At 36.7% G+C, this 14,245-nt stretch overlaps 1 protein-coding gene across 1 annotated transcript in view; it reads right to left on the bottom strand.

The window, feature by feature from the left end:
* Positions 1–12,688, bottom strand: part of LOC129411595 (stromal membrane-associated protein 1-like) — a 287,044-nt gene extending 274,356 nt beyond the window's left edge. The window contains exon 1 of the mRNA XM_055162925.1: positions 12,406–12,688. Within this exon, the coding sequence (XP_055018900.1) occupies positions 12,406–12,523 (118 nt within the window). The 5' untranslated portion in view covers positions 12,524–12,688. The remainder of the gene's footprint in view (positions 1–12,405) is intronic.
* Positions 12,689–14,245: the final 1,557 nt, after the last annotated feature.

The following is a 14,245-nucleotide window of genomic DNA, read 5'->3' as shown; positions in this document are numbered from 1 at the left end:
AGGACTAAACAGGACTAACTAGGACTAAACTAGGACAGGACTAAACTAGGACTGAACCAGGACTAAACCAGGACTAAACCAGGACTAAACCAGGACTAAAACTAGGACTGAACCAGGACTAAACCAGGACTAAACTAGGACTAAACTAGGACTGAACCAGGACTAAACTAGGACTGAACCAGGACTAAACCAGGACTAAACCAGGACTAAACCAGGACTAAAACTAGGACTGAACCAGGACTAAACCAGGACTAAACCAGGACTAAACCAGGACTAAACTAGGACTGAACCAGGACTAAACTAGGACTGAACCAGGACTAAACCAGGACTAAACTAGGACTGAACCAGGACTAAACCAGGACTAAACCAGGACTAAACTAGGACTGAACCAGGACTGAACCAGGACTAAACTAGGACTGAACCAGACTAAACTAGGACTAAACCAGGACTAAACCAGGACTAAAGGACTAAACTAGGACTAACCAGACTAAACCAGACTAAACTAGGACTGAACCAGGACTAAACCAGGACTAAACTAGGAACAGGACTGAACCAGGACTAAACTAGGACTGAACCAGGACTAAACCAAGACTAAACCAGGACTAAAACTAGGGCTGAACCAGGACTAAACCAGGACTAAAGTAGGACTGAACCAGGACTAAACCAGGACTAAACTAGGACTAAAAACAAATCTAAAACTAGGAATAAACCAGGACTAAACCAGGACTAAACCAGGAATAAACCAGGACTAAACCAGGACTAAAACTAGAACTAAACCAGGACTAAATCTAGGACTAAATTTAGGACTAAACCAGGACTAAACCAGGACCGGGACTGAGACCAGGACCAGACCAGGATTGAAAACGCTTTAGTCCTTCCCAAGACGTCCCTGTTGTTGACCAATCTGATCCTGCCGACAGTAAAGAGAAACATAATTTTGTTTGACATTTGTTTCGGTAAAATACAGAAAAGCTGCTTAAAAACGACCAAAACACAAAAAAATGTGACTCAAATTTGTGCCGAGTGTGTAACAGTTTTCCTTAATCACACACTCGTTTCACAATTTTATTATTACCAACCAAAACAAAAGGAACGTCCCAGTTTTTTATTTTGAAAATCTATTCAGCCGACTCACGAGGTTCATTTGAGTGGAGCCTGAAGGCTTTTTCATACGGTTTATGATAAAGACACGAGGACATACAGTGTGTTCTAAATGTGTATGACCTCTGAAGAAAAGGTCAGATTACGTAAGATGCTTCAACAGCCTGAGAAAGAGAGGAAGAGGAGGAGGGAGAGAACGAGAGAAAAGAGAAGAAGAGAAGAAGAGAGAGTAGAAAAAGGCAAGGAGGAGAGATCTTTGCTCTGGTGTCTTGAGAACTTCCACCACTGGACCCTGACGTGTTGGAAAAGTTTGTTTTTTCAGTATTGATGCCTGTTTAATAACTGATATTAAACACTTTTAACCCTCCTGCAGCCCTTTAAAAATAGTTACACCTGTGCTCCTTTGTGACAAAAATGTACAGCAAAAAAGAACCACAATATTTTTATGCAGTACAGGATTTTTGTCCGACTTTTTTATATCAGTGTCTTCATTTACTTCTGCCTGTTACGACGCCAAAAGGTGAGTCCCAACATATTTAAAAAGGACACAAGAGTCAAAATTAGAGTCCCGACCGATATATCGGCTGGATGATATTATCGGCCGATACAAGCACCTGGAAGCATATCGGCTATCGGCCGATATACTTGCTGATAGGGGCCGATATTTCACGTGGACATGTTATACGTCGTTATAAAGCTTAGACTCTCTACATTATGTTCATTTAATCCAATTTACAGACAGATAAATGTTCAAATATGTGTCTCTGCATCAGTATTTATCTGTGGAGTCATTGTGGGTGTGTGTGTCGTACTGTCCCTGAACACACCACAGAGTCACATGTGTTTGTTTACACCCGCAGACACAGATCCAAACACTGAGATTATTTTCTTTTTACGGACAATCGGTTTGAGTCTGGATTAAAAGGACATTTATTAGTTCAGACTTGTGATGTGGGAGGAGCCTGTGTGAGTCTGAGTGTTGGAAATATGTCGACTTTGAAGATAGTTTTTGTTAGTGATGATCTGCTGTAGCTACAGTCTGTTTTCTATTGGTCTATTGTAAAGTGATTATATTGGTCGTATATTTTTTACTGGAGCTGCATTGATCTGTAAATGAGCTGTGAACAGACGTGTGAATGATGAAATTTACACATATAATTAATTACCGCGGCGCGCAGCGTTTACGGCTAAAGGCTAATAGCGATTGTTTATTTACTCGCTTGTAGTGATGCGTCGGTCACGAACGAAGCGGCTCTTAGATCCGGCGACGGGAGCCTGATCCTTATTGGGATTGGGAGTCGTGTTTTCTCTTTCTCTCACTTTTTTCTCTTCACGTCGCGTTCAGACTCTTGGGAGTTTGACAGCAGCAGCGGCTAAAAATGAAACTTTCAAAAATCTGCGTGTGCATAAATATATTCAGCATAAAATAAATAAACCAGGACTAATCTTGGGGTCGAGAGACGGAGAGAGATAGAGACCGAGTCCAGACACTCAGTCCTGGTTCAGTTCTGTCTTAGTCCTGCTTTAGTCCTATGACATGTCATGTAAAGAGGCAGAATAACAATAAATGTTGCCTGAATAAACCCAGTTTAAAATCCACAAGAGCCAAACCTAAGTTTTTTTTTTAATAATTCAAGATTTACAGTGAATTTTTACATCACTAAATATATCGGTGATTATATCGGCAGCTCCAGCTCCCATTATATCGGTATCATATCGGCCACAACTAAATCCATATGGGTCGGGCTCTAGTCAAAATATAGCTCTTTAATTTCTTTTATTTATCGTTGGTTCTTTCTTTCTTTATTTCTCTTTTTTTTTAAACGTTTTTTAAGAAATTTTAAAAACCCTCCCGTGCCCAAAAAAAATAATGAAAAGTAAAGCAGTCCGCACAGCCAGACAAAAATAAACCATAAACAAAAATTATGCAAAAAGAACTAATTACAACTTACTACAAAAGGAAACAAAAACAACTAATGATCCGAATCAATGTGTCCACGCGTAACACTGCCCTAATCTTAAACATATTCAATATTATATCATATTTTGACATTTTAAATCTTCATTTTTCACAAAGAAACTCCTACCATTTAATTTTTTTTTTTTTGACTATCAGTGAGGTGCAGAGAGGGAGAGGAGACAGAGGGAGTGGTACAAAATGCAAATGTGAAATGCAAAAGAGAGAGAGAAAAAAACAGAATAGAAAATGGAAGAGGAGAGATGAGAGAGTGAAGAGAAAGAAGGAAGAGAAAGAGACGACAGGAAGAAGGGGAGGAAGAGTGCACTGACCTGAAAGATGAATTAACACTAAGATAAGTTAAATTAACACTAACAAAAAGTGAATTAACACTAGAGAAGTTGAATTAAAAGTTGAATTAACACTAGAGGAAGTTAAATTAACACTAGAGGAAGTTAAATTAACACAAAGTGAAGTTGAATTAACACTAGAGAAAGTTTAACACTAAAGGACACTGAATTAACACTAACGGACATTGAATTAAGACTACGAGAAATTTAATTAACACTAACAGAAGTTGAATCAACACTATGAGAATGTGAATTAACACTAAGCGAAAGTTGAATTAACACCAGAGGAAGTTGAATTAACACTAGAGGAAGTTAAATTAACACTAGAGGAAGTTAAATTAATGCTAACAGAAGTTGAATTAACACTAGATGAAGTTAAATTAACACAAAGTGAAGTTGAAATAACACTAGTGAAAAGCGAAAGTTGAATTAACACTAAGGGAAGTTGAATTAACACTAAGGGAAGTTGAATTAACACTAAGAGAAGTTGAATTAACACTAGAGAAAGTTTAACACTAAAGGACACTGAATTAACACTAGAGGAAGTTGAATTAACACTAGAAGTTGAATTAAAACTAGAGGAAATTGAATTAACATTAAGGGAAATTGAATTAACACTACAAGAAGTTGAATTAACACTACGAGAAATTGAATTAACACTAGTGGAAGTTGAATTAACACTAATAAATGTTGAATTAACACTAACGGACATTGAATTAACACTACACGAAGTTGAATTAACACTAACAGATGCTGAATTAACACTAGGGAAAGTTAAATTAACACTAGTGGAAGTTAATTCAACTTCCACTAGTGTTAATTTATCTTCAACCATATCAACTTAGGAAAATAACCCCAACTCGAACCTTCATTTAACTTTCAAATAGTTAAAAAAAACACTTTTGGGGTTAAAAACAACTCTGAAATATTTAACCCTGACATTTTAACGCTCCAGTTTTTGCCGTGTGTGTTTGTTGCATTAATCTACAGTCCTCAGTCTTCTCAAATCGTATCAAAATATATCGGAAATGAAAAAGCTGGATCTCTAAAGATAGAAGGAACGAGAGAGGGGGAAGAGGAGAGAACGACAGAGTAAAATAGAGGGATGGAGAGAGGAAGAGGAGGAGGAGGAGGAAGAGAAGGAGCAGTATTTATCTGGTCTGTTGTGACACGTTAACGACAGGAGCGGTGTTTTCCTCGGGAGCACAGACGGCTCACGCTCCGGCTCAGATGTACAGGCAGCGGCAGCAGAGTGACGCACAAACAACACAGCGCCTGATTGGTCCAGGACACGAGAGGCGTTCAGGGGCCGCGCACAGAGCTCGGAATTTTACTGCACCTCTATCTGGATGAAAAGTAACTCTGAAAACACTACAGGAGTTTATTTAGACCTGCTTAAATTGATACTAGTTTAAGCAAATACTCGTTTAAGCAACTATTGATACTGAAAAATCACATAAAATCACATCAACTGAATAAAATCTGACCTTTCCTCCACAGTTTCATCTTGATTTTTTTAGAATTCGTTTAAGATCACGCGGTGTAATAAAAAAGTACTATGAATTTGTGTTGAAAATTACAGTATTGTCTAAAAAGAGCTTTTAAAAATTATCATTAAGGCATCAAAATCAGCTTTTAGTATCAAGTTTTTCCTTCCTTTAACTGGTTTGGCTTGATTTTACTCCTTATTTATTTTTATTTTATTGCTTTTTATTTATTTATTATAATTTATTGGATTGTTTGCATCATTGTCTGTTTTAGTGCTTTCTGTGTGATATTTTTATGCTTTTTTTTATTGTTCTTTGTGGCTCATAAACCACTTTGTAAACTTTGTTTTTATAAATATATAATAAAAAATATTTAGTATCATCATTATTATTATTGCTATTATCAGGTTATTTATTTTTTATTATTTATTTATTTTCTGTACCTTTTACATTTATATTAATTTTATGTGTGGAGAAAAAAAGCACTGAAAAAAAAAAAAAGACTATTTATTTATTTATTTATTCATTTATTTTTTGTACCTTTTACATTTATATTCTTTTTATGTGTGGGGAAAAAAAAACAACAACAACAAAAAAACAACAACCCTAAATAAAAAAAAAGGGTTTATTTATTTATTTATTTATTTTATTTACCTTTTACATTTATATTCATTTTATGTGTGGACAATAAATAAATAACTAATCTTTTTTGGGGGGCAATTAATTTAGTGTTATTTATTTTATTTATTAATTTATTTATTCATTCATTAATTTATTCATTAATTTATTTTATTTATCTTTTACATTTATATTCATTTTATGTGTGGACAAAAAAAAACACTAAATAAATTGCAAAAAAAAAGTATTATTTTAATATAATTGTATTATTATTATTATTATTATTATTATTATATTGGCAGATATTTTTATATGTCTATTTATTTATTTTATTATGTATTTATTCTATCAAAATCTATATACTATAGTTACAATATTCCATATAAATTAAATTATTATCACAAAATAAAGCCACAAATGCAGAGGCCAAAAACTAAACTCTGAAAATAGAAAATAATTTTTATCTAGATAAATTCTATTCTTATTTGAAATCCACACAGATCTAAAACACACACAACAGGAGAACGTGCTGATGTTGAAAAAAACGATGATGTAGTTTTGTGTTTTGAGGTTTGTGGTGTAAAATATAAATCTTCTTCTCTCCTCGTGCGCACACACACACACACACACACACACACACACACACACACACACACACACACACACACACAGACGCCTCGAGTCGGTGTGAAGGCGAGTGTGTGTTTTCCGCTCATAAATAAAGTAATCAGTCAAGGACACAACCTGATCCTCCGCACAAACCCGCCGCGCTCGCACAGGAACGCACAGGAAACAGGCTCGGGACTTTCACAATAAAAGACGTGTTCAGCGTAACCGTGGGAACCGGGGACGAAACTCGATTTAACACAAGCGCAGTGAGACTTTCTGGAGATTAAAGCCAAAGGAACAAGATTTTCCGAGGAAATCCGAGTCAAATAAATGTGAAAAGGAAACATCAGGGAGATTCACAAGAACAAAAAACGACAAAAAAGAGCAGGAAAACCTCAAATCCACCACATCAGAACCACAGTAAAAGAAATAATCACATTCTGGATTGGGACGGGGCTCGGGTCATCAGATCAGAGAAAAACAAATCCAAACGCTGGATCAGGAAGAACAGAGAAATCAGGAAAAGAGGCACAAACAGCGTTAAATAGTCAAGGTCACATTTTTATACAAGGCTTTTCCAACTTCAAGGCTCAAAGTGCTTTACAACATGGACCCTTTCACACATTCACACACCAGTGTTGGGAAGGTGACTTTTAAAATGTAATCCCCTACAGATTACAGATTACACACCCCAAAATGTAGTTTGTAACAGAATCCATTAAATTACTTAAAGTGAGTAATGTAATCTGAATACTTTGGATTACTTGATATCGTCGTGTTTTTTAAAACTACATGAACGAACCAACCACATCCTGAAAATTCATGTTTGTTGTCTTCAAATTGTCTGTTGAGCCCAAGTCTAAATGAACAGACTTTAGTTTTACTGTAGAGAAGAAAAGACGAGGATCTGAACATGAGAAGTTTTGTTTTGTCTGATAAAAGAAAATAAAAAGTCCAGTCTTTCCTTAAACAGATTTAAAAAAATTATTGATAGAAAAATTATTTTTATATGAGATCAATGCTGCTTTAAACTATGTCCACACTACTGTTAGGGTCATATTGTTTAGACCTGGTTTAGTCCTGGTTTAGACCTGGTTTAGACCTGGTTTAGACCTGGTTTAGACCTGGTTTAGACCTGGTTTAGACCTGTTTAGACCTGGTTTAGACCTGGTTTAGACCTGGTTTTAGACCTGGTTTAGTCCTAGACCTGGTTTAGACCTGGTTTAGTCCTAGTTTTAGACCTGGTTTAGACCTGGTTTAGTCCTAGTTTAGACCTGGTTTAGACCTGGTTTAGACCTGGTTTAGTCCTGTTTAGACCTGGTTTAGTCCTAGTTTTAGACCTGGTTTAGTCCTAGTTTAGACCTGGTTTTAGAGTCCTGGTTTTAGTCCTGGTTTAGTCCTGGTTTAGACCTGGTTTAGACCTGGTTTAGACCTGGTTTAGTCTTAGTTTTAGACCTGGTTTAGACCTGGTTTAGTCTTTTAGTTTAGTCCTAGTCCTAGTTTAGACCTGGTTTTAGTCCTAGTTTAGACCTGGTTTAATCCTGGTTTAATCCTAGTTTAGTCCTAGTTTAGACCTGGTTTAGTCCTAGTTTAGACCTGGTTTAGACCTAGGTTTAGACCTGGTTTTAGACCTCGGTTTTTCCTAGTTTTAGACCTGGTTTAGACCTGCTTTAGTCCTGGTTTTAGTCCTAGTTTAGACCTGGTTTAGTCCTAGTTTAGACCTTGGTTTTAGACCTGGTTTAGACCTGGTTTAGAATTTAGACCTGGTTTAGTCTTAGTTTAGTTTAGTTTAGTTTAGTCCTAGTTTAGACCTGGTTTAGACCTGGTTTTAGACCTGGTTTCAGACCTGGTTTAGTCTTTAGTTTTGAGTGTTAGTTTTAGTCCTAGTTTAGACCTGGTTTAGACCTGGCCGGATCTGGCCCCCGGGCCGTATGTTTGACACCCCTGGGTTAAAACTTGAGTAAAACTAATTGTTCAGAGACACGATCAAATGAGTCAGCAATAAAATCCGAGGGCCACATTAAAGGTCTTGGAGGGCCTTGACACCTGTGCTCGAGATCCACATCAGCTGTTTGACATTATAATGTGTTTAATTCAGTTTTGTTCAAATCTCACAGAAACAAAACTTAAAACCACATCACTAATTTACATAAACTAAGTGAAGATAAAACTCCAGCTCTTGTGTCGCTGATGTGGTTCAACTTGTGTTGGATTAAAAGACATGACTCAGGTGAATACAGGTCAGTGTGACCAGATTTGTGTTTGTCAAAACCAGGACAGCGTACGGGGGGAGGGGGGCGGGGCCTCGTCATCCACATTGAGCGACTCTCACCTGGAAAAACTTTTTCCCACTGGACACAGAAACATATGTGCTGCTTTATCCACTGTGCACATGGACTCACACTTGTCCCAACGCAACGGAAAGTGTGGAATTTCTTCTACAAATCCTGGTTAAATCCACATTTGTGCTTCGGTTCGTTACAGACTGACCCACTGTTTGTGTCTCGCTCCTTCTGATGCAGAGACACATGTACACACCTGTTTGGTCACGACACACACAACAACCTACATTCGATTTGTCGATTAAAATTAACGTAATCGATGAAATTCTTAATGATCAATTATCGATTAATCGACTAATCATGCCCATCCCTAATGCAGACTCTCATCATGTTGGGCAAATTTCATATTCACAAAACAAAATGGGCAGTAAACCAAATCAGAACCACTTCCAAAATGAAATACAGTAATATTTCACAGCTGTTAAGACGGTAACTAATAAAAAAGCTGAGAAATTGTATAATATAGCTGCTTAAAGACTCACAATACCCTGCATTAAACTGAATGACTTAAACCAAAGTTTAAAAAAAAAAAAAAAGTCAGCTGTTTCCCCGGAGTTTGTTTAATTTTGTATAATATAATTTCTTGTATTTATGTTCCTGTATTTTTATTTTTGTACGATTTTACGTCACCACCAGCACCAGGGACAAATCTGAAGTTCAGCAGCCGCCAAAACATGTCAACAAAGTAAAAACACTTGACTGTACTTTACTGTAGTCAGGTTTATGGAGATGGAGACAATAAAAAGTTCCACACTGATGCTTTAAAAACACGCCATATCTGATTCTGAGTCCGACACAAGCTCGTCTCCGCAGTGACCTTTTCTTTGCCTTGAAAACTCCTCAGAAGAACTTCAAAACAGATCTACCTCACGTTTATTCAAGTAAAAGCATCATATTCTTGCTGTGATCGGGCGCTTCTAGACGTCTCTGGTCTCCATGGAGATAATTGTTTAATGCCATACTGTGGTAAATTCAAGGCAAAACAAATCTCCATGGAAACAAGCCAAAAACAACATTACACACCTTTATAAAACTGCATTTCTTGTCGTCTAATCATCACATTTCTTTGAGTAAAAGCATCGTATTCTTAGTGTTATTGGGCTCGCCTCTCCACATATCTTACTTACTCGTCTCCATGGAGATAATTATTTAATGCTATACTGTGGTAAATTCAAGGCAAACCAAATTTCCATGGAAAAAAAACAAAAAACACAATGTAAACCTTTAAAAACTGCATTTCTTGTCGTCTAATCATCACATTTCTTCGAGTAAAAGCATCATGTTCTTACTGTGATCAGGCTCGCCTCTCCACAGATCTGACCTGTAATTTGCCTTGATGGCGTCGCTTACTCGTCTCCATGGAGATAATTTAATGCCATACTGTGGTAAATTCAAGGTAAATCTCCACAGAACTGAACTGAAAACCACATTACACGTCTTTAAAACATAACTCTGACAGGCAGAGATCAAATACGAGTCAGGTTTGTGGAGATGTGAAGATGGAGTTGTTTTTGGGGTTTTAATTTTTTTAGTAAAAAGTTCCACAGTGGTGCTTTAAAGACACCCCATATCTGATCGGGTGTGTGCCTCATGCTCACATTTCTTCAAGTAAAAGCATCGTATTCTTACTGTGATCAGGCGCTTCTCTCATCTCCATGGAGATAATTTAATGCCATACTGTGGTAAATTCAAGGTAAACTTAAGGATTGAGTGAATTTTAGACAAGTAAGATCTTTTATGACTCTGTATGCGGCACAAATGTTTTTACACTCCATGATTGTGTCTCATATAGAGAACCACATGGTCAGTGTTGTGAACTTTACTTTTAAAATGTAATCCCCTACAGATTACAGATTACACACACCAAAATGTAGTTTTTAACAGAATCCATTAAATTACTTAAGATGAGTAATGTAATCTGAATACTTTGGATTACTTGATTTTCTGTAGAGAAGCAAAGACCAGGACATCGTAACATAAGAAGTTTTGTCTGATAAAAGAAAATAAAAAGTCCAGACTTTATTGAACCAAATTAAAAATATTATTGATAGAAGAAGAAGAGACACGTCCACACAGCAGGATTTAGTCCTGTTAAATCCTGTTTTAGACCTGGTTTAGTCCTGGTTTAGTCCTGGTTTAGTCCTGGTTTAGTCCTGGTTTTAGTCCTGGTTTTTCCTGGTTTTGGACCTGGTTTAGTCCTGGTTTAGTCCTGGTTTTAGTCCTGGTTTAGTCCTGGTTTTAGTCCTGGTTTAGATCTAGTTTAGTCCTGGTTTTAGCCCAAAATGTGAAAACAGGAAAATACCGCCGTGTAATCCATTTATTTCAACAAAGTAACTGTAATCCAATTACCACTCACTGAAACAGTAACTGTAACTGAATACAGTTACTCATAATTTGTACTCTGATTACATAACTCTGGTACATGTAATCTGTTACTCCACCAACACTGTCTACACGCCACAACTGAACAAAGCCCAGAGTCACCGTGAACGAACAAACAAACAAAACCACTCACCCATCACACTGTTGGGTTTCATTTAAAGTCCCAAAAGTTTAAAAATAAACCATTTAATGACAGTGTGTCTTATAATCCAGAGCGACTAATAGTGCAGAAAATACGGTAATTTAAGACTGTCAGAGGGAACCAGGGCCACGTCCCGGGGAAACTGAGCTCCACACAGACGCTCCACATTCAGACAATGTGTGTCTCAGTCAGAGGCACAACATTTTGAAACATTCTCCCCTTATCAATAAAACAAACTCCAACACTGGACACTTTCAAATCCCACTTGAAACAGCGACTAAAGGATGAGCGTTCTTGCTATAATCCACAGGTGTCAAACATACGGCCCGGGGGCCAGATCTGGCCCTCCAAGACCTTTAATCTGGCCCTCAGCTGATTTTCTACTAAAATATTTTAATGATATTTTCTATTAAAATCTTGTTAATTTTCTGTGGTGTTTATCACAGCAGCGTCTCCAGCGTCTCTGTACGTGGCCCCTCCCACCAGAGCAGCACAAATGAAGACTTGTCTCTTTCCAAACGCTCTTAAAGGACGATCGTTTTGACTGTTGACCGTGACACCCTCATCAGAAAAATGTCCAACATGAGAAAAGTGGAGCCGAGTGCAGGATTTTTACAACAAAAATTGGACTTATTCCTGTTTACAGACAAGTTCATGTTAAAACTTTGTGTTGAAATTGTATTTTTCTTAAAGTTTCAGGTTGTTCATAATATTATAATATTTTGTAAAAGAAAGAGTTCATCAATTAAAACAGATTTCTGTAATAGATTTGTGTTTCTCTGCACAAATATTTGAACTTATTGTTATTTTTGGGGTTTATATGACATGAGTTTTCTGATCCGGACACTTTGGGATCAAAGTCGGTTGGACACGACCCCCGGACCAAAATGAGTCTGACACTCCTGGTTTAATCTGTCACATTTACTCTGTAGTGTAGTAGATGTTCATTATTATGCACTGTCCCTATTCAATAAATAAATAAAATCTTAATGGAAAGAAGCCGAAAACAACATTGCACACCTTTAAAAACGACAACTGCCTTTCTTGTGGTCTAATCATGTGCCAGCTGAAGGAGATTACGCTTTGAGATCCACAACGTTAAAGTTACGCGTTTTATTTTGAAAGCCTCTCCCGGAAGTGCCTGCCCGTGTGTTTACAATGACAGGTGCCTCTCAGAATTATTTATTCAGCCTTAATTCTCCTGTTCAGTTACACATCTGCTCTTCAGCTGCGTGCATTTACTCGGTTTTAATTTAATAAAATAAATAAATAAAAATAATCTCTGTCCAGCACGAGGACGCGGTTTTCTCGTGTCCAGTCACCAGCGCGTGCTCCTGCTAGCTCCCCTGCACACCCTGCACGTTTAAAAGCACAAAACCACGTTCTTAAATGTCAGAATATAAAGAGTCGGTCTCACCTTTGGCCTCGCAGTCCGCGCAGTACTTGTTCTCCTCTTCCCGGAGCAGTTTGGATAGAATCGCCTGGTGCTGTTCGTTAAGTTTTTGCGCTTTCTCTCGCTCCGATCGCGTCGTCATCGCGCCGTTCGAGGTGTAAAAGTGCGGTCCGCGGTCGAGCTGAAGCCGGCAGGTCCGTGTCAGTCCCCGGTGTCGGTCAGAGAGCGCAGGGCATCCCCCGGAGGAGCGCTGTGCCGCCGCGGAGCCGTGCGCTTCAGCCGCGTCCTGCTGAACAACCTGCGGCCGGAGACCTGGAGACAGGAGCATCAGCGAGGCGCGTTCACGAGCGTGGGGATTCTCAACACTCATGGGCATGAGACAGGGTGAGCAGACATTTAAAACAAAAAGTGGGACAGTGGGACATCTCGGTTTTTTGTAGTTTGTAATAATAAAATAGTGAAATGAAAAATGTTACGCACGTGAACAAGTACAGTCACATTTTCTTTGTGTTTTGGTCATTTTTAAACAGTTTTTTTGTACTTTACGAAAACAAATGACAGTTTATGCCTCTCTTTACTGCAAAAAACAATTTCTAGGTAAAGTAATATGTTTTAAATTAAGAATATTTGACTATTTTGAGTCGATTCAACTTCAACAGGAGGATGCATCATTTGTCTCAATGTCAGAAATTCAACTTGTACCTAATTTTAAAATGTGACAAAACCAATTAAAAGAAAATCTGTGGAATATTTGCTCAATTGAATAAAATCTACTGGGTCCACTAAGTCTCTTAAATTCCATCCTAACAGTGTCCATAAAGCTCTTGCAGAAAAATCTGTTTTTCTCAAATAACTTTATAAAAATAATTATAATAAAAAAAATATTATATATATATATATTATATATATATATATATTATATATTATTTATTATTATTATATTTTTTTATTATTATTTTATTTATTATTGTTTATTATTATTCAAGGTCCTTGAAATCCCAATGAAATGACACTTTTGCCATATTTCTGAAACTAACGATGATCGAGACATAAAACTGGTACCAAATGATCCACAATGTTCATATTTATATTCAACTTCCATTGATTCTGTTGGGATAAATTAATTATTTTTGATGTTATTAAAGAAAAACTGATTTTTCAGCTCAGATTTCAGGCTTCTGCACTAAACTTCAGAGGCTTGATGGACCCAGTTGAATTTCATGAAATTTCTCATGGAATTTTACTTTGGCAAGTGTAAAAAAAAAGGTTCAAAAATGTTTTAAAAAGTTGGGCAAATGATTCACTCTGTTGAACAAGTGTGTTTGTCTTTATTCTGGACTTAACACACAAATTTGTGAATCACATTATTATTTCATTATTTTCATTCCGCACTTTTCTCTCTAATTCAATGTCTCTTCTCTTTTTAATTTTATGATGATTATTTATGTTCTGACTTGTTTTTATTGTGATTTTTATGTATTTCTTATTCTGTAAAGCACTTTGAATTACTTCGAGAACAAATTGTGTTTTACAGATAAACTTGTCTTGTCTGATTTGTTCAGTTTGCAAATAAAACTGTACATTAAAGTTCTTAGTGCAGCTTGCAGTGTTCACTCCTGCATCGTCTCAGCCATTTATTTAATTTAATTGTATTTTATTTTATTTTTTATTTTATTATTATTTATTTTATTTTTTATATATTGTAATAAAAACTAAAGATTCAGGCTAATACATACATCGTATTTTATATAATGTCCTTAAAGTGAAGAGCTCATTTGTTTTCATCAGTGACGTGGATTATCTTTGGTTACAGAGAAACAACAGCGCCCTCTACTGGATGTTATCAGTTAGTACACGGTGCATG

Source organism: Boleophthalmus pectinirostris, unplaced genomic scaffold (genome assembly GCF_026225935.1).
Source record: "Boleophthalmus pectinirostris isolate CB_2022bp ecotype Guang Dong unplaced genomic scaffold, ASM2622593v1 HiC_scaffold_5, whole genome shotgun sequence".
NCBI classification, from domain to species: Eukaryota; Metazoa; Chordata; class Actinopteri; order Gobiiformes; family Gobiidae; genus Boleophthalmus; species Boleophthalmus pectinirostris.
The sequence above is the reverse complement of the archived record's forward strand: the minus strand, read 5'-3'. Positions and strand labels throughout refer to the sequence as shown.